The sequence below is a fragment of the Mytilus californianus genome, unplaced genomic scaffold (genome assembly GCF_021869535.1).
Source record: "Mytilus californianus isolate M0D057914Y unplaced genomic scaffold, xbMytCali1.0.p SCAF_3, whole genome shotgun sequence".
NCBI lineage: Eukaryota > Metazoa > Mollusca > Bivalvia > Mytilida > Mytilidae > Mytilus > Mytilus californianus.
The window spans coordinates 27,800,407-27,828,404 of NW_026262679.1; the positions used below are offsets into that span (position 1 = coordinate 27,800,407).

Below are 27,998 nucleotides of genomic sequence, written 5' to 3' on the forward strand. Positions count from 1 at the left end.
TGAACGCTTTTTTTCAATCTGTATCAAAAATTTATTGATATTAATAGCAGTTATAACTATTGAAAAAGAAAATCCGAATGCTTATATATTGCAATGTTTATTATCTCAGATCGACATAAATAAGTACAAACATTATATGGTGTAACTACCTGATACAGTTAAAATTATAAAAAAAATAAGACTTTTCGTATCGTTGATTTGAGAAACATGGAACTTTCAAAATTACATGTTGTAATAATGTTCAATGAATAAAATAAAAAAGTAAGAAGATATGAAGAGGTAAATAGAAAGACGGACAACAACATGGCATAAAAATGACATTAAACAGTCAACAAAACTCTTTTACAGTAGGTAATATTAAATCATTGGATAGCTAAAGATACACCTAAAATCAAAACAAAAATAAACAATACCATATTAAAGAATGCTTGCAGATACTAAGAGCAAGCTAATAAGTAATAAACTTGCTAAATTGAAATCATACCGTTATGCACCGTACTTCGGAGCAACAGCGTAATAAATAAATAATGGAAGACGTGATCTTGTGCAATGTCTTGGACAAATATCTATAGAATTTCAATGCAGATAACAAGAGAAACATTTAGTCTTGTTTTAACTATGAATAAACGAATTGATGTTAACTCACCTAAAACCCAGTTAGAATGATGTTAACTCACATAAAACCCAGTTAGAATGATGTTAACTCACCTAAAACCCAGTTAGAATGATGTTAACACACATAAAACCCAGTTAGAATGATTGAACAACTACAGTATTATTTTAACATTTAGTTTAACAATTATTAATTTCTAGACAGTAACTTAAGATATGAAACAGGCTTGAATGTGTCTGTTGTATCCTTTATTTCTTTTCAATGGGATAGATGCGACCAACAAAGTCACCAACCTTCAATATCTAATGATCTGTACAGAATGTGAAGTTAAAATACAAAGATAGCTTATTTTAGAAGTCTCTAGGTAGGATTAACATGCATTAGAAGTTGTGAAAATTGTTTGCCTTCATCTTTTCGACTAGCACACAAAATAATAAACAAAAAATGAGAATAAGTAGTACAATGTAGTACATGTATATCTTAAGGCTTTGCCCTTTTTAAAACGAAACAATATAGGTGTGGAAAATAGCGGGAATATTCATCGGATTATGATAAATAGTAACAATGTTTTAAACACGTTGAAGTGATCAGCACATTTCAAACGTTATTACAACTTTAAATTATATTGTTCTTGTTGTAATGAATTTCTAGAAGAAGAAAAAATAACTTGACAAGCATTGTTAGCATTGCAGCCAAGGAAAAAATGTCACTTCGACATTTTAGTTATTTCCGTTCACGTGTTTTAAAACTGATCGACATCTTCTCTTCCTGCCCACTTTCCATAACCTTTCTCAATAAAAGTTTGATACAAATTAGTCTTTCCGGCTTGGTATTGTTCAGCTGACATTTTTGCCTTATGGTAATTTGTGTGTCTGTCCATCAGGCGTGGAAAAGGAAGAATTGCTTTATACAGACAAAACAGTTCTTTCTTGCACAGTCTTGAATTAATACCTGAATCTGGTGGCGTTGACCTAAATAAATGATACAATATGTTTCTAAATCAAGATTTGAAATAGAACATAAACAGAATCAACAATTGCTAATTTTTTGATAATGGTATTCCACAAGGTAGTGTTGTATGCATAAAGTTACTAAAACATCCAAAACTTTATCAGAATAGTATTACATTGATTGTAGACGGGATAGCTATCTTCTTTTAATTTTCATAATGGTCAAATAAGGTAAATTGTCCGAGTCAAAATTAAACAAGACTTACCAGAATATGAAAAATGCATTATTCTGGCTACTTGAACGGAATATTGTTAGAAGCAACTCAATCGTACAGGAAAACTCAGCATTGTATTCTCGTAATTTAAGGTGTTTTTGCGAAGATAGTTAATGTTTGAGTACATCCAAATGTCATTGGTTTAAATTGTGGTGAAAGACTTACTTTAAATATAAATCAGGGCTAACTTTTCCGGTTCTCCCATTCGTAACTTCAGTTGTGACATCGACAATGTTCCAGTTCACACTGACTGGCTTAGATTTTCCTATCTCGGGTAAATCACAAATAGTAGATATAGCAATTTCTGGGTGATTAACTGTTACGGAACTCATTACACTAGATATTAAAGGAGACTGTTTCTTCACTCGACAGCACAAAGCTCTGGACAAATGATTAAAATTATAGACATCACCTAATTTAAAAGACAAAACAATCAATAAGTTTCCATAGTTACATTTCAATGTCTTTGACTGTAAGGGAATATAATGTGGATATCAGACCTCTGAGGTCTCTGTTTAATCTAAAGAATTCACATTTTTTTTTATTGTCTTTTGTTCAAGATCGTATGCTGACCTCTAAAAATCTATTGTTTTTTTTTTGTGTCGTAAGTTGCCGGCTTTCTAATGTATGCCCTACATCTCCCTTCTACTTGTTCGTTTTGACTTTTCATCAATTTAAAAAATTGAGAAACAAAATTTAGATCAAAATTTTACTGTGTTCTTGATCACAAACCGATAACGCTGGTATATTCTGTTTTTATTCTGTAATTTGATATGCATTTTTAACCATTTATTTGTCACGGACAAATACGAGTGCAGAAGAGTAGAGTAATATATAGAATACTTCTATTTACTTACCGACTACTACAGAGGAAAGAAAGAGGGGACTGTCCATTACACTGGACAAGAGAGCACCCTGGAGTCCTAGTACATTCCATTTACAGATCTTGTCACTACAGCACATCTTATGTAGTCTATCATCTGGTAACTCACTTACCGGTATGGCACCTTCACCTGTAGTAATGGTAGTTCTTTTTAAGTGCTTAGAACAAGTGCTTTGTATTTAAAGTCACATGCACAAAGTAACTTGGAGGCGTTATATAGGATCTGTACTGACAAATGTTATTGCTAGTTGATACACAGGGATTTATACTGGTAAAATAATATGAGTTGGAAAGACTTCTTTGTCATTCAAATATCAAAATTCGTATCATATAATCATCTAATCGAAGAAAAAAAATCATAACTTTACGGTAAATAGCAGACGTGTATATTGTTCAGACATCGAAGTCATAAAATGCATGCACACATTTCCCATATTTTAGTTTTGTGTCGAATTTGGTTGATTGTAAGTTTCAGGCATTTTCAAACTAAATTTGATTACCAATTGCATTGTTTGTGACGTGTGAACTTATTAAACGATCGACTAATATTATGTAAGTCTTTTACCTCTGGCGATTTTTGCTCGCAACAATCCTTGCTTCTTGTCTGATTGAATAGGATTATGAATATTTCCAGTATCAGTATGGGAACCAGGCTGACTGATTTGAAAAATACATTAGAAATGATTAAGACTTATTAAACAGGATTTTCATTTCAATGAATGTTAATTTTGTGGATTAAAAAGTTACGCAACACTCTTTGAAATCCTTATATAACACACTTCCAAAATGTTATGGTCACATCATTGTTTAACAAAGCGTACACATACTGTACAAAATTATCAAAATCAATGTGACCTTTTAAGGTCTCTTTTTCTATATTGATTATGGTAACAAATTAACACATCAAATAGTACAATAATTGTTCGTACCTTAATGTAAAGACACTGCCGTCTCCACATGGAGCCTTTGATATATACAGATGGATTTTTATACCACTTTGTAAAGCTATCCTTCCATTGGGAAGAACTTTAAGCATTCCAAGTGTATCTCTTTTTTCTCTTTTTAAACGGTATACTTCTTGATATAATACCCTAAATAAAGTATTAAGCCATATAAATTCGTAAAAATTATTGCAACTTATCAAATTGTTCTGACTTTAAGGTTTATACATTTGACAAATGATCAGTTTGTATTTTATCTTAAGAAAATTCCTCTATCTCTGTATCTTTCCTTTAAGAAAAAAACAAAACAATCTGAAGACAATGGAGGCATTAACAAATATTTTCTATGTCTAAAATTGACATTCCTAATAGATCTTTAATAGAGGGTTTAGTTCTCCTACACCTCTACACTTATTATTCAACACATTTAGATAACTTTTCAAGTTATGAATAATAATCAGCTGAATTAAAAAACTGTGTTGCAACTTTTAAAAAATCTGTATAGAAAATAATTATGATACCTTTGGAATCCTCTTTTTGCAATAATTTCCGCATGAGAGTCAATAACAGTTTCTCCATTATTTCCCAAAGATTCCTCATCCACAAATACGTTACCTATAGTATAACAGAACAGAAATATAAAATAAAGATATGTAAATTTATATACTTTAAAATTCTTCGGAAATAATAATAGCCTTTTTGTTTTTTGCCATGGCATTGTCAGTTTATTTTCGACTTATGAGTTTGAATGTCCCTTCGGTATCTTTCGCCTCTCTTTAATTGTTGTACAAAGTCAATTTATCATTTCCAAGTTTATACCTAGAATACGTTGTGATAATATTTATTTGTTTTCAAGATGGTGTGTACTGTATCATTAATAATTTCTACACAATTTTACTTAAACAATCGACAATAAAAAAAAGTTATGCCATTTGCAGCCTAGGAATTACTTGTATGTATTTTTAATTCTCTGTTTTATTCTAGAGTTCATAGTCTTACCAGATCCAAGACTTAAGACAGTTTTCTGACCAGTCCGACAATTCTCCATGATAACTGATGCTACCACCGATTCTTTATCGATACTAACGATGACATTGTGTGTTACGGATTCAAATGTTTTATGGGTTATCATCGCTAGTTCATCATAATGCGACAAATGTAAATATCTGGGGGAATTCTACAAAAAAGTGAAAAGGTATTCTGTCAACATAGACTCATAACTCGTCAACATTTAATCATATTTCTATAACTTTAATAGTAGTAATTGTCTAACTCATAACAATCATGATGTTTTCATTTACTTAACCTTTAATATAAAACACCTAGACGTCAACGTATTACATGTCTTTAATGCACTTTTATTGCTATCCCTGGGTTAAATTAAATTAGAAGTACAGCAGCCGATATTTGAGTGCAAGAATGGATGAGAGTATTGCGTGTTGATACAATAATTTGAAGTTGGATTTAACATGTTTAAGTTACTTAATAAATTATTTGATATTGCATTATCAGGTTTTTTTCTGTCAATATGGATGAATGGCCTGTATTATAACTAAATTCAGTAGTTTGTTTTTTCAGTTTCGATTAAAACTTTTTTTTCCAGTAATAGAAGAAACAGAAAGGATGTAGACTAGAATTGTTTCACATTTTTATGTCGGGGCCTTTTAAAGCTGACTATACGGTATTGGTTTTCCACATTGTTGAAGGCCATACGGTGACCTAGTGTTGCTTAAATCCATGTCATTTGATCTCTGGTGGATAGTTGTCTCATTGACAATTATACCACATCTCCTAATTTTTATATTTATATGACAATTCTACTTTATATCCTAGCAAATATTTTGGAATGTTGAAAGAAAATATGATAATAAGGAGATGTGGTATGATTGCCACTGAGACAACTACCCACCAGAAACCAAATGACATGGATGTTCGTAACAACATTTTTTTAATATTGTATGATGAATATGTTACATACTGAGACGTCATGACAACCCGAATACGTCCAGTTATACGTGGTGATAAAATAACCTCGTCCAATGTCCATTCATCAAATGTAGAATAATTATGTATAATTGTTCATTTCAAGGATGAGACACTCGAACAGGACCAAAAAAGATACGGCGCTAATCCAATTATTTTGATCCATTTAAAATCATATTAGTTCTTAGATAAAAACGATAACTTAAAAATTAAATAATTTAACTTATTATTGACAGTAATCATCGAGATCTTTTAACTATCCTCTGATTAGTTAAAATAGTTTACATTTTTAGATTGACTACTAATTGCACGAAAACGACGAGGGATTTTAGAGCCGCTTATGCCACCAATGGACACAGGGCAGTATTCAATTTAAATGTATGCTAAATTAAGGGGGCACACCAGTGCTCTCTCTTAGTTCCGCCTACCAAAAAATGATTTATAGATCTAACTGACCAGTGAACGATATTGATTACTAACCACCGTAGGATAACAATCCCCACATTCTTCTGATATCTGCTGTATTGCTTTGTTTGCAGCGTCCAGTTCTGCCCTTTGTAGACTAGTCCCTAATCCTGATGATACCAGTTCACCACCAATGAACAGATCAACTTCAAATCTGTAAATATTTGTTATCAACACATGAACGTCTTCAAACAATTTCCAAAAAAATCCTTGAGGTCATTTATAGAGACTGTATTATTATTCAATTTTATACGGTCGCCTTCACACTTTGTAATTGATTGATCGTAGCATTCTCGCAGTCTCTTAACTTACTTAAATAACAAACCAAGTAATAATGTTTGATGCACCATAGATACCATGTTGGATATACTACTTACTATCATAACATGGTACATCAGACATTATTACTGGATTTGTTATATTCATGAATTATACCCTGATTTACTGATAATGACTTTGGAATTGTAATTCGTTTTATGTATACAAAGCAGGAGTTGCTAATATATCACTACCAGTAGGTACTGTCAACGCACTCGGTCTCAACCTGATGGCAGACTTAAGTATCATGTACATACTAGGTTAGGGGTGGAAATATTACATTTTCCCGAATGTTCATTCACTGTCAGCATAAAGGTATTATAATCAATCCTACCTTTGGATTGTGCAGTTAACTGCTCTTATGTAGCTTTGTTTTTAATTCAGTTGGAGAGCGTCTGGATTGGGTTTTAAAATATAAAGAATGTTTCACTCATATAATATTACTAATATTCAGTTTTAAGAAGAAGATATAAAAAAAGAAGTGGTATTAGAAATGCCTTATACCTTAAAGCATGGTCAGGACCATATTTATCCGCCTGTTCATAAGCGATAGACTTCCTTCTCGACTGCACCCAATCATTAAGTATACACTTTGCATCTTTTGGAATGGTATGACTGTTTTCATCGTTGTTATTCTGAATAGAATTTAATAATTAAGTTATAAACAAAAATTTTTAAAGCTTACAATTATGTCGAAATGTCAAATTACTTTGCTTACTTTATTTCTCGGTTTCCCCGTGTTTTAACATGTGCAATCATAAAGAGAAAAAAGACAATTTTTCAGTCATGTCTTGGACATAAAAGCTTTAGTTTTTAGTGTTGTATTTTGTACTACATTCTTTTTCAATGCATGTATTGCTGTTGTCAGTTACCGGCAAGTTTGGTCTGTCATGTGTACGTTTTATCCGTATTTTCCTGTCAAACTTTCACCTTTTGTATGTTTACCAATCCGCTATTACATTCCTATGATGCCTATTTTCCTGATATTTCTCAGAACATATTTTAACAGGATTAAAACTATGTGTGTCATTAGTGAAGCAAAAGTTGGAAACTCTTCCATTTCATCGTCATATTTTTGTTGGCGTCTTGAGATTTCTGTGTGGTGTTTTGTCGGCTTCTGTGCGTCTTTATATTCGTCGTTCTTTTCATGGCGTTTTGTGTCTTTCTTCGACTCATGCATTTTGGTCGAATCATCTTGATTTTTGGTATCTTCTCCTATGTTATTAACAAATTATAGTAGAATCTGTTATTTGTTCAGGGGAGGTAACTTTTGCACTAATGTCTTCCGCTTAAACTCGATATAATAAGGCATCGACAAGTTTTCATACTATCTTCCAAAATAAGACGATGCAAGAACGAGATCAATATTTTATCTTTTATTTCCTGAAAAATGTTGATCTCGCAACTCACCACCAAAAAATATCATTTTTTTTTTGTTAATTTACTTTTTTTTGTTTGTTTTATGAATAAAAAGAGATGGGATTTGAAGTGTGAAGTATAAATTTGTACGTCAAGTACACAGCAACACAACAACACAAAATACACCCTTAAAGGAAAAAGGGTCAACGTACAGTCGTTAACAACAAACGATTCTCTATATAATATGTAAAGCGCTCGTTGTGAATAAATTAAACAAGGACCATGATTGACTGAAACCACCCAATATAATTTATTCAATTATTTATATACAAGGGAAATTGCCATTGAAGGACGGCATTATTTATTTACCGCCTGGTAATGGACTTAGATTCCAATAACGTCATTCTTGAAATGTATCTGAGTTTTGTTGTAAATGATATCAGTTGTATACACGTAACTGCTACTACAAGCGAAGGAAGTTGTAACCCAGTGGTTGTCGTTGGTCCTGTCACGTTGGTTACATTTGTTTTTCTTTCATTATTATAATATAAATCAGGCCATTTTTTTATTTCACTTTTTGTGACACCGGGGCTTTTAATAGCTTACTATGCGGTATGGGTTTTGCTCATTGTTGAAGGTCATTCATACGGTGACCTATAATTGTTTACATCTTTTTCCTTTTGGTTGTCTATTGATGTGTTTCATTGATAGTCATATCACATTTCCTGATCATTATATTCTACGAGCGTTTGGAATTCCACTAATTAAGATGGAAAAACTGGGATTGCTAAAAATAACCATTATAACCATTAAAAATAACCTGTCCTAAGTCAGGAATCTAATGTTCAGTAGTTGTCGTTTGTTGATGTGGTTTATAAGTGTTTCTCGTTTCTCGTTTTTTATATAGATTAGACCGTTGGTTTTCCCGTTTGAATGGTTTTACACTAGTAATTTTTGGGGCCCTTTATAGCTTACTGTTCGGTGTGAGCCAAGGCTCCGTGTTGAAGACCGTACTGTGACCTATAATGGTTTACTTTTATAAATTTTGACTTGGATGGAGAGTTGTCTCATTGGCACTCATACCACATCTTCTTATATCTATTAAGCCATTTTTATTGATATTTTATAGTGTGTCTTTTTATGTTATAATGTTACACTACTATTTCAGGTTAGGGAAAAGGTTGGCGCCTGTTAAAACGTTTAAACCCGGTGCATTTGTATGCACCTGTCCTGAGTCAGGAGCCTGTTGTTCAGTGGATGTCGTTTATTGATGTGGTTAATAAGTGTTTCTCGTTTCTCGTTTTTTATATAGATTAGACCGTTGGTTTTCCTGTTTGAATTATTTCACACTAGTCATTTTGGGGCCCTTTATAGCTTGCTGTTCGGTGTGAGCCAAGGCTTCGTGTTGAAGGCCGTACTTTTACCTGTAATTGTTTACTTTTTACACATTGTGACTTGGATGGAGAGTTGTCTCATTGGCACTCATACCACATCTTCTCATTTATACTTAAAACCAACCACATGGTCACGTATCTTTGATGTGTTTGTCCTTTTGAATTTGATATTGACGACATAATTTTGATAGTCTGTCCATTTTATTCATAATGTTGGTACCAGTTTTTAAACATTTGTCTATAATTGTTGATGACCACCTATGTGTTTTGTTTTAGTCGTTGGGTTGTTGTCTCATTGACATTTACCTTCGATCCCCTTCAATTTATATGGTGAAGAACGTTAAATTTAATGTATATATATATATATTTATTTAAGTACGTCTAAACAAGTGACAACTCTAAGACAGATCCATCCATTGGATCACCAGTGAAGGTCATACACGGCTGAAAACACATATTATATTCATAATTACTCTAAATATCAACACAACAATGTTAAATCTGCAAATTTCTTTATATATATATAAAGAACAGACTCGCAAAAGTCTGCATTTAGTAAATTCAGCAGATTCATATCTTGTCATAAAGCTTGTATATAACACACCTGATCGGATAAATCAGAAAAACTAAGAATTCCTTCATCAAATTGTTTCAATGTCTGTCGTGCAGCGGATCGATCAGCATTCTGTTTACTACTACCCGTTCCTTTTGCATACAGTGTATCGTTTATAAAGAGCTGTACTATAAATCTGCAGATACAATGTATAGAAACAATTAAAATTTAATTAATATAAGCGACAAAAAGAATTATGAACAGAAGCAGAGTCAACAATTAAACGGTTTTCTGTAACTTAAATTATCTTCAAGTATGCTCGTGGATCAAAGTTTTGTCTTGCAATTTGATTAAAAACATCAAACATATTATACACTAGCTGCGGACAATAGACACACTTGTTGGAAATCAAACATCGGACAGGCCTATATAAAATAGTTACCATTTTCTGTTCGTACACCAGCATGCCATATAACGTTTAAAACTGGAACGGAAATGGTACGATACACTTCAAGGTGATCGTAAAGTATAAATAATGTAAAATACAAAATACTCAGGTTCAAATGGAAATGGTGAATAGAACTATTTTATCAAAAGCAATTATACAAACGTTGGTGCATGATCTGGACCTGTCCTTGCTATTGTCTCGTATTTTATATTCCTGATATGGTGCTCCTGTAATTTCTCATTTAGTTGCGATTTCGGATCAGTCCCAATCTAAATAGACAAGTAGTAAGAGAATTGTTAAATTTTGATTGTAGAATGCATCTGCTTCGTTAGTTCTAAATTTTGTTGTTAAGATCGTAGTTTTTATCATTAATCAAAACTAGTCACCACAAATTTTAGAACTGGTAGAGGAATATGCAACCATTAAATTAATATAATATTGGCATACTTGGTTTTTTTTCAACACCCCTAACCAATTAAACTAGAGGCTCCTAAGAGTATGTGTCGCTCAACTGGGTCTGTGTGCGTCTACAAAAACACAATTCATGACTTAAATCTATTTTTGATCTTATATTGCTGATCAGTTTAAATGATTACAATTTTTCTCTGGCTCTGTTGACCCATTTGTAGATCTTGTCTTGTAGATCATATTTTGTTTTGTATAGTTTCTCTCTACAGAAACTTTAATAGATTTTACATAATGATTATGGCCAATAACTAGTCTGACAATTTTTGTCGAATTGGACATTGACATTCTAAACATTTGTGCAACTGTCAGATTTTCTCTCGCGGTTTAGAAAATGGATAAGACATGCATTTTACCCCTATTTTCTATTTTTGGCCATTTTGGTTTCGAGCGCAATCATCTGAGATTTTTTTAATTAGATACCTGAATGATGATTTTGGTCAAATTTGGTTCCATGTAGTTTCAGAGAAGAAGATTTTGGTAAAAGTTAACGGACGACGAGGGAAGACATACGACGGATGCCAAGTAATGGCAAAAGCCCACACTCGACCTCTGGACCACGTGATGTAATAAAAATAGATAATAATCTGATTTGTCTGACGAAGACTTTGAGTTATGAAAATAATAAAATTTTTTATGCAGAAAGAAAACAACAGTGGGCTGCCACAACAGTTTTTTTTTATATTAACAGATGGATGGATCATGGATGTCCTAACTTTTTAGTGATAAAACGGTTACTAATGTTTTGAAATTCTTAAGCTTTTCAAAAATAAATATATGTAAACGGAAAGGGTATAATGAATCATACATAATACATTCTAGAAAACACCAAAGGCTATCATATTATTCATGTACTTTTTTCAAACTTAGACAATTGACAATTAAATTCCATTTCTTTGACATACATGTATGATCACTTTTACTATGAACAAAATGATATAATGGTTATACTTCAAAGGGACAGCAACGATTTAGGCATATTGCAATTTTTGTCTAATATGCATGTACTTAGAACACAACCGTATTAAAAAAAACTATGAATACAATGAAGCATATTTTTAAATAATTACTCCGCTTCTGATACAAGCCTCAGCATCTGTGTTAATCCTCAGTTGTCGAACCGCAGAAATTGCTGCACTCTGTTGTGCTTCCTTCTTTCTAGACCCAGTACCAGTTCCAAACAGTACACCATCAACATATACATTTACCCGGAAACTGAAAATAAGATTCGGTGTGATTGAAGCAACAATTATATATTCAGAAAATCATTCTGAAGAACAAAAGGAAACGATACAACATCAAGGGTAGCAATCAGAAGTCACAATTTAAAGAAGGTCTGACGAAAAAGAAACTTGTAAAAATATCAATACATGTAACCTTATTTAGATACAACGTAACATAATTAAAAAGAGAAAGTCACTATAAGGGTGGTCCCATGTACTCCATAAAAAAAGAAATAATTAGTATTTCGAAATGTTAGGAAAGTAAATTAAAACAATGAAATATTGCAATATACAAATTTTACTCACGACTTTTCATGATCAGGTCCACTTTCCTGTGCATCAGTATACTTTATGACTTTCCCTTTTTGTTGTTTCCATTCATTAAGAATACATTTGGCATTCATGTCGTCGTCCCTTGATGTAATATTCTGTCAATCAAATGCATATTCGTTATACAGTAAAATTTACATTTTCAATACAGCACAATTTACATCTTACTTCACAGATAATGTTCATTTACACAAAGCGTGATTTTCTGTGTGACCTGAGGAGTAATACAAACCATTAAAACATATATACATGTATTGGTTGTCCTTGTTTATTTTGCTATTTGACTTTGGTTCTCATTTCCTTCGTCGTTCAGTATTGATATAAAACTAAATTTGTAAATTAAAGTTATTTCTAAAGTGATCTTACACAAGTCTGTTACATAACAGTTTTTTTAATGATCGTGGGAAATTATTGCATTTGATTATGTCTTCATCGTTCAGTTGCTAATTAATATGAATTAAACATTCTGGTAAAACAATTAATTTTAAAAAATAGCTTATTAAAGACTTTGAGTATCATTCACACTTATCGATTGTTTATTTCTAAACCGGAAATATACTGTCTGATCAGATTACGATTATTTCGTTTAAGAGTTGTAAAATCATAAATATTAATAGATCCTTATCTCTACAGAAAACAATTAAGTACGTTTTCACTTAGCTCCTAATCTGTTAATGTCAGCAGCACAAAAAAATACTTATAGAGTGTAAAATCATCCTTCTTCTTAAAGTACGAACTGTGAGTTGAAATATCTGTGGTGATTTCAGATTTTCCAAAAAAATATGTCTGCACGACAGAATCATACAGAATCTTTACAATGAAATCATTACTCTAAGAAATACATGTAACTAGTAGAATTTACTATGTTAATAATTACACTTACTGGCCATGTGATAACTAGCCATTCCAGTAAAACTTACTACATGAAGGTAGAAAGTAAACTATTTAAAAGGACCAGTAATTTTAACTATAAACACAAGTAATTTCAACTGGAAAGACTAGATAAATAAATGTACTAGTTATAATTTCTAGAATTACTAGGTAAGCCAGAACATCTATAAGGTATTTCTTTCAGTGATTGTACTTATAAACTGACAATATGTTTATTTTCCTGTTTAGCTAGGGCTTCTGGTCTTTTCATCCGAATCCGCTTTAAGTGTATTTTGTCTTCCAAATCTTAAATTACCGATGCCCTTTCAATGATAACCGCTCGTAAACAGTCCTCGTGATCGCTTTTTAAAATTTAGGTTGAGCATAAATATAAACAAATTACTTACTTGCCTGGTAATATTTTTTCGTTAAAAGTGGACAAACGATTTTTTCCCGTAAAATGAATTATTTTTTCCTTGTTTATCATATTCTATCCTTACAATAGTAACGTACAAAATCTCACTAAAAGGAAGTAAAACTATTTTTACACACATTGTAAAATATTTATTTGAAATTTTGATCATTGTCGTGGAAGTATTAAAATTATTCCGGTATTAAGAAATGTCATGTTTGTTTTATTACTGCCTTCTAACATCTGAAGTGACATCACAGATATTTTAATGAAATATTGCTATATATCTAATGATAAATAAAAAAAGAGGAAGAGGGAAATATATATTTTTGTCACCTGGTAGATGGAAGAGATTAAATACTATACATCACCTACATTGTTAATGCAAAATTGATGACTCGCATTAGGTCGTACTCTTTTGTTTTCCAGAAACTCAGATGTTGCCAATATAATTGATTTTCTCTTCAGCCTAGAACTTTTATCAAAAGGATTTTCTGAAAAATGGATTTATGTATTCACAACCTGGAAACATATCATAAGTATTTACAAAGGCGAGTCCAAACTTTCACGTTTCATACAGTAGCTAATACTGGTATAATTTGTTTCTGAAAGAGACAATTTATGGTTTAGTTTTTGGATTGTGATTCAAAAGGATCGCCAGGTAAAAACCATGAATTAACCTTCTTAATATTTGTCGAATAAAAACACATCCTACTGAAACTTATAACAATCTAACGAAAGTTTCAACTTCAGTCAATTTCTCCTTAAACAGTATTAAAACGGCTTCGTTTAACGCCAGAAAAGACTTGTACAGGGCGTCGATTTCTGTTTGCGCTAATCGGTATAACATTTGCGCCAAGTTTCATATAATTTATAACTGAATAATTTCCTCGGTTTGTCTGGGGTGCAAGAATACCTTTTCCCCATGCAAAGGTTTTTTAATCAATGAGTTCTTCCAGTATCTCAAACCATGAAGATGTAAAGTCCATATAAACTCATTGAACAACGCTTACCTTCTGTCTTCAGAGTAAATCATACGACGGTTTTTTTTTTTGGCTCAAATGAAAATTCTGATTTTTTTTTAGATTGGTGCAAATGGAATACGACCCTACAAGGCGTCCTTGAAAATAGACATGTTTTTGAATAAATAACCAATGCAAAGTCGAAAGTTTAAAGGGTCAAGGATGTTCAACATGAAGCAGACAGATCAAATCAAATGAAAGGATCATTAATAGTTCACAGGTCAAGGATATATCCAAATATACACTGCCACTTTTCATTAAACTTGAATACATGATTATCACACATTTGAAATAAAAAGAAGTTTGTAGGATACACGCCATTTAGACAGTAACCCAACAATACAAAAACCATAAAAGAACTGAGAGTTCCAATGTTTTCTTTTCAAGAGGCAATCAATAAATAAAAATACTTTTTTTGGTTCTTAAAAACTTTTTATGAATATAGAAATGTACTTGGTTTAAGAGCGCTTACAATGCAATTTTCTAAGAATTATATTAAAGAGGGGCATAAGTCTTTTAAAAATAGTTGATCGGCACTGATTTTTGATCTTGTTCGAGGCATTGTTGATGTAAAACCTTTGATATAAATTTCATTACTATCTGGTAAGAAATGTACACTTGAGAGCGCTTACAATGCAATTTTCCATATAATTTATATTTCATTCCAAGGGGCATAACGTTTTTTTAAAAACTGATCGGCGTTAATTTCCGAACTTGTCTGAGACATTGCTGATATAACCGCCTTGGTATAAAGATGATAAAAATCTGGAAAGAATAGTTCACGTGGGAGCGTTTACAATGTAATTTTCCAAATAATTGATATTTCCAAGGAAGGAGCACAGATCTATTTTAGAAAGTTGATCGCCACTAACTTGTAATCTTTGATATAAATTTGATAAATAAAACTTGCAAGAATTGTACACACGAGGGCGCTTATAAGACCGGACGGACAGACGCACGGGCAGATGTTGAGACAGAAAGCCGCATTCAGGACCATTCATTACATAAGGTTTCAACCATTTATGAATTTTTGACTTACTGCTATCATAAACTTCCAGCAAGAAATATTTGGCTTGGCAAAACACATACATAGCAATAATGAAGAATTATTTGAAGAAAATAACACGGCTAAGTGATTTGCTGAGTTCATGTTATATAAATCAATAAAACAGCTTTGTGTATTTTAAAAGAGTGCTATAGTCATTAGGGAAAATGTCATTTAAAATGTGTTAAGTTCAAGTAAAAGAGAAAGAAGAGACAATTAATTTTTATAGTCTTAATATAAAAATAAGAAAACGTGGTATAATTGCCAATGAGACACCTCTCCACAAGAGACCAAATGACACAGAAATTAACAACTATAGTCACCGTACGGCCTTCAACAATGTATAAACTCATACCGCATAGTCAGCTATAAAAGGCCCCGAAATGACAAATGTAAAACAATTCAAACGAGAAAACTAACGGTCTGATTTATGTACAAAACAATGAACGAAAAACAAATATGATATACAGCAACAAACGACAACCACTAAATTACAGGCTCCTGATTTTTAATGCAGGTCTGGATGGGGTCCAAAGAATAGAATAATGGGACAAAAAATAATAAAGGGCAGGAAAAAAAAAGAATATAGAAAAATAGTATAAAAAAAAAGAATAGAAAAAATTGGATGCTAAATTATAAAGAATAGAAATAAATGGCCAAAACAAAAAGAGAATAAAGAAAAATGGCTTTAAAATTGAAATAATACAGACCCCTCCTTAATCTATATCAAGGCATTCGTCAATTTCCCGAAAACAACAATATTCACAACAATAAGTAAAGAATTATGTTGCCGTCTTAAGTTTTTGCGTGTTTTGTACCAAAAACACATTGTTACATTAGATGAAACTTACCTAGCTTTGAGTTAGGAGTATCAACTTTGTGTTGTCGGCTCAGACGTGACTCTTGGTATAAAGGTAACTGTAAAAAAATATCAAATATATTGAATTATTCAGCGAATATGAGGTAAGTTTTTTTTTACATATATTTAAACCTTATCACAAATACCTTTATATTATGGACACAGGGATTTTCATTGGTTGATTGTGAAAAGTCACGACCTAAATCCGTTTAATAAGTTCTAAATTAAAAAAAAATAGTTTGCCAACATTTCCAGAAATCCTGACGAAAGTCGACAACACTAGATTTCTTGAAAACGGAAGTTTAGATCTTCCATTATATTATTTCTAGAATAATCAATGTTGATTACTGAAGGAGTGAACGAATTTTTTTTCTGAAAGGTTGTTTTTATTTATTGTTAGAACCGTTTTATCCTGAGATATTAAACAATCTTTATTAGTTATGTGTAAATAATAAATGATAATAGTAATAAAACAAAACAGAAACAGAAACAAAACAGAACGAAATAAAATAAAGGACAAATATTAATAATGAAATAATTGAATACTTTTAAATCAACAGTAATTAAACTGTTAAATAGATATAAGAAGATGTGGTATGAGTGCCAATGAGACAACTCTCATTCCAAATCAAACTTTATAAAAGTAAATCATTATAGGTCAAATTACCTGCTTATTTGTTTTTCATTATTGAGTTCATAAGGTCATTCAGTGAATGTTTGGACAAAGTGATATAAAGATTAACACTATCAGTGTTGTCAACAGTGTGATATATAACTCGGGAAATAATTACATAGCAGTAGAGCATTATCTTTCTCTCAAAAGTACGACCGTAGCAGCCGAGATTCGAAACACACCAAAGTCTATTTTTTTTTATTGGCTGTAAATTAAAGAGGAAAACGCCGATTATGCGAAACTATGCCAGAAAAGTCCAATAATGCTTGTTGTAGAGTTGTTAACAAGTCAAACATACAAATTCAAGCGCATGAATTTGAATAGTTTGTTCCAACAGTTTTATACTTACCGAAAAAGTCATTTTCAACGTTCACACTGGTTTAAATGGATCTTTATAAAATATGTGTTCTACAATATAAGCTGAAATAAACAATTGTGAGATAATATACTACTTAAACTATACGACTATAAAATGGTAATAACATTTATAAAACATATCATCGTATGCATGGCTAGAAAAATTATCAAAAAAAGTTTACAAGTATATAGTTTTAAGTCATATGTAATTTATTGCGCTGTGCAAATCGTTTTGGTGGCAAAGAACGGCTTTTCAGGATGCAGTTCATCTATTTCATTTTATAGTAAACATCTGATATAGATCGTAAATTTAATGATTTGATGCCTCAGATTTATGATTACTCTTATTTTTCCTATTAATGAAAACAATTATATTATATATATGTTAAAATAGAGAATAGTTACGGGACTTGGGACAGGCGAAAAAATGCGGCGCGGTGAAACATGTTTTGTGAGATCTAAAAACCCGCTATACTATACCTCTAGCCGATGTGTAATAAACAAAAACACAGCAATACGCACAGTAAAACTCATTTTAAAAGAAGTCCCAGTCCGATGTTAGAATAGCGAAAATTGAGAATGGATGCCAATGAGACAACTCTCCATCCAAGTCAAAATTTATAAAAGTAAACCATTATAGGTCACAGTACGGTCTTCAACACGGAGCCTTGGCTCACACCGAACATTATAACATTGAAAATGGAAACGGGGATACGTCAAAGACACAACAACCTGACCAAAGAGCAGAAAACAGCCCAAGGCCACCAATGGGTCTTCAACACAGCGAGAAAATCCCGCACCCGGTAAACATGTTATTGGGAACCATAGATAAGATAAGTTATTTTATTAAATGCTAGACAACATGCCTCCCCTCAAATTAGTATAACAGTTATTGTATTTAGAAGAAATGCTGCTTACATTTTGTACTTCTATTGTGTTCATTCATATATTAGGTTATATTAAAAAATACATGTAAAATCAACAGCTTAAACACAATTGCTAACATTGTGTTTAAAACGATTACTCTTTAACACTTATATGGTGAACAATAATGTTAACACCAGTCTATTCAATTTAACGCTTACACATTATTAAACTGCAAATTAACCCTATATTTTAAGGTGTTTTTCAATTTTTAGTCTTGAAAATCGCCCATGTTATCTGAGGGTTATTTTTCTTCAGTATGATCAGTTTAATTATCATATCGAAAACCGCAGTAAGGATTACAAAAAGGAAAACATATATATTGTGTTCAAAACCCAAAACAAAACATGAGAGAATGTAAATTAAATGTTCAATACTCAAATACTAAATACTTGTAAGCTTTATATTTCAACTGGTAGCTGAAAATTTTCGACAGGTTTTGCTTACAAATTAAAAACTCTATAGAACCACTTTTTACAAAAGACCATGGTCAAAGTCTCTGACTATGTCATTTTATAGATTAAAAACAAGAAACAATATTACATGTCCCAGTGCAGTTACTTAAGATTAATATTCTTGTCAGGCCAGATTGCTTAAAAGAAAAATCATGATATTAATTATGGCAATGGACATTTGAGCGAAATGGCAGGACCTTTGAGCGATAAAAAAGGACATTGAGCGCCAAAGTATAAGACATTTGAGCGAAAAAAAAGATAAGCATCAGACATTTAAGAGAAAAATTTTTAAGAATGATGAAGGAGCACCTCTTACGGTTCGCCAGATATAATCTGTTAACCCTGCTCAACACGGGGATCTGGAAGTAGGATTTCTAGCAAGATATAGTTAATAAAAAGTGGAGTTTATAACGCACAAAGTTTAAAACATCTTTTAATTGTAAAAAAAAATCAAAGCCCTGTCATAAAACTTTAAACTCGGCTAAGGCATTATTTACAAACGTCAGTTCGGGCTTGAAATTTTTGTCTAGGCTTCTGACATAAAAATCAGATTGTTCATCATTAACCTGTACAAAATTTTCATTTTATTTTGTCTCAATATTCATCTTCGTTAACGATTCGTGCGTTTCCTCTCTAGATTTTGGAAGCGCAGGGTGATATGTAAATTATTTACGTCACTTTATATATATAAAATTATTTATTTTAAAAGCTTACTCTCTTTTCTTACTTTTTAAAAATATTTTTTCTTTATTCGTATAAAAGTATCACAAGAAATTTCGCTCAAACGTTCTATTTGAAAATCCAGGTAAGGTTAATATTCCGGCGCTTAAATGTCCTATGATGTCGGCGCTCAAATGACCCTATGTGCATTTTTCTCTCTCGCTCAAAAATCCTATGCCCATGAATTATGATTATTGTTTAAAGTAAAGTTATATCAAAACACTGTTTTGTTATCAAAACTTGTTCTAGTGTTATAAAAACAAATATATTTTTTTGCAATTTGGGATTTAATCTCTTTATCATAAATATAGAAGATAATTGATTATTCATAATATGATATATTATTTCCAATCGATAAAACACAGTACAAAATTTATATATAAATATATATCAGTTCATAGCATATCTACTGAATGATACTGTAACAATGTTAGTATTGTCTAAACTGCCTTCTGTGTCGCCGTTTGGTTGCTGACTCATTGAGATACATGTGTGCACTGAGTGTGTGCACCACACCTCTTTTTATTTATATATTTCATAACAGAATCAAAGCCCTCCAACGTATAATAGCAAAAAACAACGTACTTTAAACAGAAGAAATATGAAAATAAAAATATGACAAATTTACCCCCAAAATTCAGTACAAGGGAATTAGTGAAATATCCACCAATGACCTTTAGGAAATAACCCTAAAGCCTGAAATTGCATAGAAAATAGCCTAATACCTAACTTCAGTTATTGCCGCCAACAAAAATAAGTGAAAGGAAAGGAACAAATTCGTCGTCTAGGACCTGTAATAGTAGACTGTAAGCGTGGAAATGAAAAAAAGATACTTACTATACAGTGTGTTCACTACGTAGTTCACCACATACAAGCTTGTAAACAAATCTTTAATTATATAACTTTCATTTTTATGAAAACGAAAGTAATATTACTAAAATGAACTTTGATCAAGCACTTGTCTATGTTACATAATACCTGTAAAATACCTTTACATAACACATGTTTTACCGATAAATATGAGTGCCTATAACTTTGATAGCCAAAATTACATACGTTTGAAGATTCGTCATATTGTTTCTACTATACTACAGTTGTTCTTTATCAATTTGTGTTCAATGTTTGGTCTTTATTTCAATAACATTACTTACTTTCTTACTGACTCATAGATGATCAATTCTCTCCTTTAAGTTATAACATATTAACTTTAATCTAATAGAAGTCCAAAAAGGATAGCATATAACACGAAAAAAATATCTATCATTATGTATAGAAATTAATTATTATATTCATATTTTCTTTAGATTTGAAAAGGAATATTCTATTTGATAACTTCTTATATCGAAGTAGCTGGATCTCTGCATGTATCTAGTAGCATAGGGAATTTACGTCGAATACATAATAAACCACAGGTACAAGACGAGATTTTTTTAATATATGTATATTCAAAACTGCTGATTAAAATATTTGTATCCACCATTACACATATTCAAAACGTAAACAAAGTCAAAGGATTTAGGAAATTAATGCATAGAAATTAGGGTCACATCAAAGAAAGTTACAAGAATGAAAGTAAAAGTAGAAAATTTAAAATGATAATCAAATGCAAACTTAGAACATCAATCAAAATATTGTATCTTTGACAGATACTTCTATCCCAGAGTTTCATGGCTTGTTATATTAACACTTCCCTGGTGCACTTGAACCAAAGTCCCTGTCAACATGATAATATTATTGTTTTACATTATAGATTGAATATATATATATTAGTGTTCTACACATGTTCGTAATTACGTTGTTAATGTGTTATATGTCCGCCTAATTTGGTGAGTACAATTTTTGTTCTTTCTTATTCTTATTTTTATTAATTCAATGTTCTGTCATTTCCTGAATTATATCCAGTATTTTCAAATTAAGGGAATCAATTCACATCATCGCACTATACACTAAGAAACAATTCACCTCATCGCACTATACTCTATGAAAAATTCACCTCATCGCACTATACTCTATGAAAAAAATCACCTCATCGCACTTCACTCTATGAAAAAATTCACCTCATCGCACTATGCTATGGCTGTCTGTCTTTACATCGAGGTTCATACATTTCACTTGGAGATTGGTGGTCAAACTGATTAATATTTTTAAACTGAATGCAGATTCCTTAGTTTAATTGTAATCCATTCTAAGCCTGAGAAATGAATTGGCGAGGCCTACTAATTTGTGCAAATCATACTGACCCTCGGTGTTTACCATTTGATAAACTCCTCCAAACAGGTCTGATAATAGGTTTATATTATTGATTGAACATGATAAAGACATATTATTTATGAAAATTATCGATTTTAAAATATGCAGAGTGCGACATTTAATGAGTAATAGATTTTTGCTTTTTGACAATAGAGTATTATTATTATAATAGATCTAATTGTCTATTTTCTTTGTCATTATTCCCTTTAAGTAACAAGTAATAACCTACTTGCGACCATTTATATTCTAGTTTCACTTTTAGTTTTCTGAAAATCTAACCTACTTCCGGATGTAAACTGTACAGGCCTACTTGTATGCTAAAAGTGTCTAGACAACAACTACAACAAACTTGGTGATCGAATTATGCAAAATTAATGGACAAGATGAACGAGTTGCTTTATTAATCCTTGTACAAAAATAAAACGGTAAGTATTATCTGTTACATATGTAAACATGTCTACAAATCAAGCCGTTCTATGCACAGGTACTCGTCTCTGAATTTTTTTTACCTATATACTTTAATACAGGTAAATCTTTTATCAGAGACAAGTGCCTGTGGTTTTATGGTAATTAAAAAAATCCTAGTCCCATTATTTACATTAAACGTGAGTACATGTAGCTGTTGGTCCATGTGAAATAATTTTTCTACTGTGTGTAACATCGATCTATGGTCACAAGCAATTAAAAATGGGTAAGCCAAAGGACCAAAGAGCTACGGTTTAGCAGCTATATATTCATATAACTTAGCATAGAAGAGTGGTGGCCATGAGAAACTGCTTCAACTACATGGCTGGTAGAATGAAGAAGGACACCACAATACTCGAAACATAGATTGGTCGAATGGTACATGTAAGCGCGTTCTAGATTTTGCTCGTTCATCGGCTACCAAAATGTTGATAAAAGCTTAGACGTCATAATGTCGGTGTTGTATATATACCAAGATCATCGAAGCTTCGACCAACTGGATTTTTGGCCCGATTTTCCAAGACGAGAAAAGACACAAGGTCGGACTAAGGGTTTGAGGCAAACGAAAGAGGGGGGGGGGATGTAATCGTCAGTAATGGCCAAAACAGCTGACAGTAATGCGGCGATTTGTTTTTGGCAATACTTTTATTATACCTCAGATACACATGTGTACACGAGGACGCCCACCATTAATACATATATATACATTAATCAGATGACAGACAGGTAAACAAACAAAACGATAAAAACTTAAATAATCGAGTAGACCCGTTACACAGTTACGAGACTCACGAAAAAATGCACGGACAACGGGTATTGAAAATGGAACATTTATCAACTTGAAAGTAGGTATATAGTTGTATCATTATGTCTGACTCAGATAATCACAAATCACGAATTAATTATTACAAAAAAGCAGATTTTTATATAATGCACTAGATAGGAGTTCCTTCATTTTATATTCCCCATGATTATTTGTGTAAAATATGTATATGTATCTAGCTCGAAGATTTTTTATTTCTCTTTTGCTTTGAATAAATAAATAATAAAATTCGTCGCCCAAACATTTTGTACACAGATGGCATATTCTGTCTTGTCTCTGTATTCCAAACCATCTTAGTTTTGAAATATAAATCTGTCATTTGTGCTCAATTCTAACCGATAAAGACTCAAATTGTAATTCTTCGTAAAATATAGACAAGAATTCACTCCTGTAAGATTAATTCATTTGAAAAAACCAAGATAATTGAGCACAAGAGGACTAGGGGTCTACAAAAGTTTGATGTAAAGCAACAATTAAATTTTAACATTTTTTATTGACGCCATAACTTTAATATTGACTGATATATGTATATGATATTTCTCAGTGGTGAATCAATTTTAATCTGATAGAATAAAAGCAGACAGCCCCACTGTTTAACAAACCATGACAAAAGTTAAAAAGACTGGCATTGATCTGAAGTGCGGTGACATACTTAATTAATCTTGAACGTGATGTCGGAAACATTATCTAGAAATTCACTAAAGAAATCCATGGTTAAATTGACAATTTTTACCTGAATCGTTTTTGATAACGTACGGAGCCCTGTTGGTCTCATGCAAATAAAGAATTGTGGTTTTTAAAGTCAAGCGCTGGAGGTGTAGCGCTATAGATTTAATATCAAGCGCTGCAGATATAATTTCAAGCGCTGAAGATGGAAAGTGGTCTTAAAAAAAAACCCAAGAAGGCTCCGTAATAACGACATGCAGAATTGTGTTCATTTAATATGAATGAGTTTTAGATTGTGCATGATTCGGGAAAACTATAACCTCCACGACTACAGAATAATTTCAATACTTGTTATCTTAACTGACAATGCACAGTAAGGATAGTAATAGATAGATACAAAATAAACAAATTAACAAAGCATATTCAATATCCCTTGTCGAAACTGGTACGAAATAAACAAAATTAACAAAGCATATTCAATATACTTTAGAAGAGCTTTCAATACTGTTAATCATACAGGACTGTTTTATAAACTTAGTAAAATTGGAGCAGGAACCCATTTTTATAATATAATCAAAAGTATGTATTCTAATAACATACTATGTATAAAAACACGAAACATGTTAACAGCTGATTTTAGATCATGAAGGAGATAATCTGAGCCCGAGTCTCTTTAAAATATTTATTAATGATTTTAAATCTTTATTAGATGAAACCTGTGACCCAGTATTGCTATCAAATATTTCATTAAATTGTCTTCTTTATGCTGATGATCTTGTACTGCTTTCTGAATCTAAAAAAGGCTTACAGACTGCATTAAATAAGCTGGAAATCTATTGTGAAAATTGGGGTTTAGAAGTTAATTTAAAAAAAAAAACGAAATCTATAGTTTTTAATACATCTGGCCGTATTAAAGATGCACAGCTTTCATATAAAGACACATACATCCAAAATACCCAACATTATACTTATCTTGGCGTAACTTTTAGTGCATCTGGCAGCTTTTCAGAAGCCAAAAATATGTTATATAAAAAAGGTTTAAAGGCCTTCTTTAAATATACTAAATATTTTACTAATTATAAACCTAATATCTCCACTCTAATGCACATTTCTGATCACACAGTGAAACCCCTATTATTATATGGTTCAGAAATATGGGGTTGTTTTAATTCAAAGAAGTTAATGAATGACACAGAACTAAATTATTTCTATAGACTTTGTAAAGATTTAAAAATCGAGAAAGTGCATCTAAAATTCTGCAGATTTACATTAGGAGTGAATAAGCATGCAACAAATTTGGCCATATTCGGTGAATTAGGTCGTTATCCTCTAATGTTAGATATTTTAACAAACATGATCAAATATTGGAAAAGAATTCATATTACAAATAATATTTTATTAACAAATGCATACTCTCTCTCAAATACATTATCGAAAGCTGGGAAGAATTCTTGGACTAGTTGTATTCATGCTATCCTGAAATTGCTTGATTTACAAGAGTATCAAGTACTCTCATCTAAAACAAACATTAAGAATATGGTGAAAAAGAAATTATATTTAAAATATTGTAACTTATGGAAGAAAGAATTATTCAATGATAAAAGACAAAATAAGACCTCTGGAAATAAACTTCGAACTTATCGATTATTCAAACCAAACTTTAATTTTGAGCCATACTTATTGAAATTACCATATCTTCAAAGATGTGTTTAACAAGATTTAGAATAGGAGCTCACAAACTTGAGATAGAAAAAGGTCGTTACTTTAATATAAAATTAGAAAATAGAATATGCAAACTCTGTAATGAGGAAGTAGAAGATGAAATGCATTTTCTTTTAACATGTAAAGCTTTGGTTAATGTTAGAAATCCCTATCTTAGCAAAATATTTAGTAAAAATAAGAATATTTCAAAACTTGATAACAAATCTCTGTTGGTTAATGGGAAATGAAGATAAAAATATTTTGATAATAATTTGTCAATTATTAGAGGTTTTAAATAAAAATAGGAATACAATACTAAATTAGAATACTTTATATAGAGTTATAGATATATATGATCATATATGCATTTACAATAGTTACTATTTACATTTAATTAATAATTGGTATGCTGTGAGGTGTACTGTCCAATAAAGGGTCCAGAATGACAAACAATGGGTCATATTATATATTTTTATTATAACAAATTACTTATTTCAGTTACTTAGATATTATATATTAATCAATTAAATCAAAATTAATCATGTTATGTACTTGGTTTAACCTATTTTTAATTTACTTTTATATTATGTTTGAAATTATATTGTAATTATTCTGCTCATTTTGGGCGCCGTGATTGGCAAATAAAATATTTGTTTGTTTGTTTTGTTTACCCCTTGTCGAAACTGGTACAAAATAAACAAAATTAACAAATAAAAATAAAATTGAGAATGGAAATTGGGAATGTGTCAAAGAGACAACAACCCGACCAAAGAGCAGAAAACAGCCAAAGGCCACAATAGGTCTTCAACACAGCGAGAAAATCCCGCACCCGGAGGCGGGCTTCAGCTGGCCCCTAAACAAAAATGTCTACTAGTTCAATGAAAATGGACGTCACACTAAACTCCAAAACATATAAATGAACTAAAATTAAAAGACATACAAGACTTACAAAGGCCAGAGGCTCCTGACTTGGGACAGGCAGAAAAATGCGGCGGGGTTAAACATGTTTTGTGAGATCTCAACCCTCCCCCTATACCTTTAGCCAATGTAGAATAAACAAACACACAGCAATACGCACAGTAAAACTCAGTTTAAAAGAAGTCCCAGTCCGATGTCAGAATAGGTAACAAAAGAAACTAAGCAAAATAACAATGATACATAAATTAACAAAGGACTACTAGCAGTTACTGACATGCCAGCTCCAGACCTCAATTAAACTGATTGAAAGATTATGTCTTCATCATATGAAAATCAAGCACAATCCCTCCCCTTAGGGGTTTAGTATCATACCATCATAAAATATATGAGTAGAACATAACCTGTATCATGCCAACAACTGGTTTTTGAGTAAATGTGTTTATTTCCGATGCAAAGACCCTATGAGTGAATCAATATTAATACCAAATAATATGCCATCTTTAATGACCTGACAACAGTATCGCAACTATATCCCTTCTGAATAAGTCTGTTTAAAGGTTTTGTTAGCTTTTGAGGTGAATGTCGACATTTTTGTGCTTTGTATAGAATATTACCATAAAAGATTGGATGTGAAATACCTGAACGTATAAGATGTCTGCATGTTGATTTATATTTACGAATGATGTCCTTGTACCGATGATAAAATTTAGTAAATGTTTTGACTAGTTTGTGATATCGAAAACCCTAGTGTAATAATTTTTCAGTAATACAGAGGTTTCTTTCGTTAAAATCAAATACGTTGTTACATACACGAGCGAATCGAAAGCATATTCAATACCCCTTGTCGAAACTGGTACAAAACAAAAAAATTAACAAAGCATATTCAATATTCCTTGTCGAAACTGGTACGAAATAAACAAAATTATAACACAGCATATTCAATACCCCTTGTCGAAACTGGTACAAAATAAACAAAATTAACAAAGCATATTCAATATCCCTTGTCGAAACTGGTAGGTATTATAAGTTTCATAGTGCATGTGCTAGTGACCTAATACGATATATATATGGGGTCAGTAAATTCCATATGGGGTGAGAGCGAAGCTCTGATCCCATATATATCGTATTAGGTCACTAGCACACTGCGTAACGAATTTATCTTACCGACTATCTTAACATGTGGCATTTAGACTAGTGGGCTGGCCTATCAAAGTGATCAAGTCTCCAACATTAAGAACCTACTTCCATTGGTCTAGACAAAAATAAATGCCAACAATAACAACTTCTTAGCTTTCAATGTATTTTCTGCATTTATTTCGATCGTTCATCATCAATTTCTTCGTCTGTTGAAACCTTTCAGATTTTTCCTCAACACCGTGTTGTTTTTACAAAGGGACGTAATACCACTACTAACCGTGTATTGAAATAAACCACGCCTACTCACCCCATATGAAATATACACGGTCTCCACGCGGTCGCTTTTAACCAATCATATTCCTAGAAATGTATGGAGGTAAGATAAATTTCTTTGTAGTCCTGTAAAATTTATTGACAACATTTCTAGAACCTTTCTAGACTCGGGACGATCTAAAGAGTTTCACATAAACATTTGTCAAGTATTATTGTTGAAGCCTGTAT

At 31.7% G+C, this 27,998-nt stretch overlaps 2 protein-coding genes across 41 annotated transcripts in view; one reads left to right on the forward strand and one right to left on the reverse strand.

Moving 5' to 3' along the window:
• Nucleotides 1–81: 81 nt before the first annotated feature.
• On the reverse strand, nucleotides 82–27,995 carry LOC127734286 (double-stranded RNA-specific adenosine deaminase-like). 6 transcript variants are annotated; one of them, XR_007997504.1, is made up of 18 exons: nucleotides 20,375–20,525; nucleotides 17,431–17,501; nucleotides 16,401–16,467; nucleotides 13,858–13,976; nucleotides 12,177–12,298; nucleotides 11,718–11,862; nucleotides 10,345–10,451; nucleotides 9,786–9,930; nucleotides 6,933–7,063; nucleotides 6,126–6,264; nucleotides 4,662–4,839; nucleotides 4,184–4,277; nucleotides 3,651–3,812; nucleotides 3,287–3,378; nucleotides 2,696–2,851; nucleotides 2,004–2,250; nucleotides 740–1,584; nucleotides 82–708 (listed from the first exon to the last, which is right to left on the reverse strand). XR_007997504.1 is itself a non-coding variant. In XM_052244113.1 (17 exons), exons 2-17 carry the CDS (start codon nucleotides 17,440–17,442, stop codon nucleotides 1,356–1,358), a joined length of 2,145 nt encoding a protein of 714 aa, XP_052100073.1. In that variant the 5' UTR covers nucleotides 17,443–17,501; nucleotides 27,805–27,995; the 3' UTR covers nucleotides 82–1,355. The 6 variants fall into 6 exon arrangements, 5 of the variants coding, with proteins under 5 accessions (XP_052100073.1, XP_052100072.1, XP_052100074.1 ...); XM_052244113.1 differs by lacking the exon at nucleotides 20,375–20,525 and adding an exon at nucleotides 27,805–27,995 and having other exon boundaries at nucleotides 82–1,584; XM_052244112.1 differs by lacking the exon at nucleotides 20,375–20,525 and adding an exon at nucleotides 20,689–20,734 and having other exon boundaries at nucleotides 82–1,584.
• The window catches only part of LOC127734280 (sacsin-like), a 41,668-nt gene continuing 35,707 nt past the window's right edge, over nucleotides 22,038–27,998 (forward strand). For all 35 annotated transcript variants that reach the window (XM_052244070.1, XM_052244072.1, XM_052244081.1 and 32 more), the window contains exon 1: nucleotides 22,038–22,212. The gene's annotated coding sequence lies outside the window, so the exon portion shown is untranslated. The remainder of the gene's footprint in view (nucleotides 22,213–27,998) is intronic.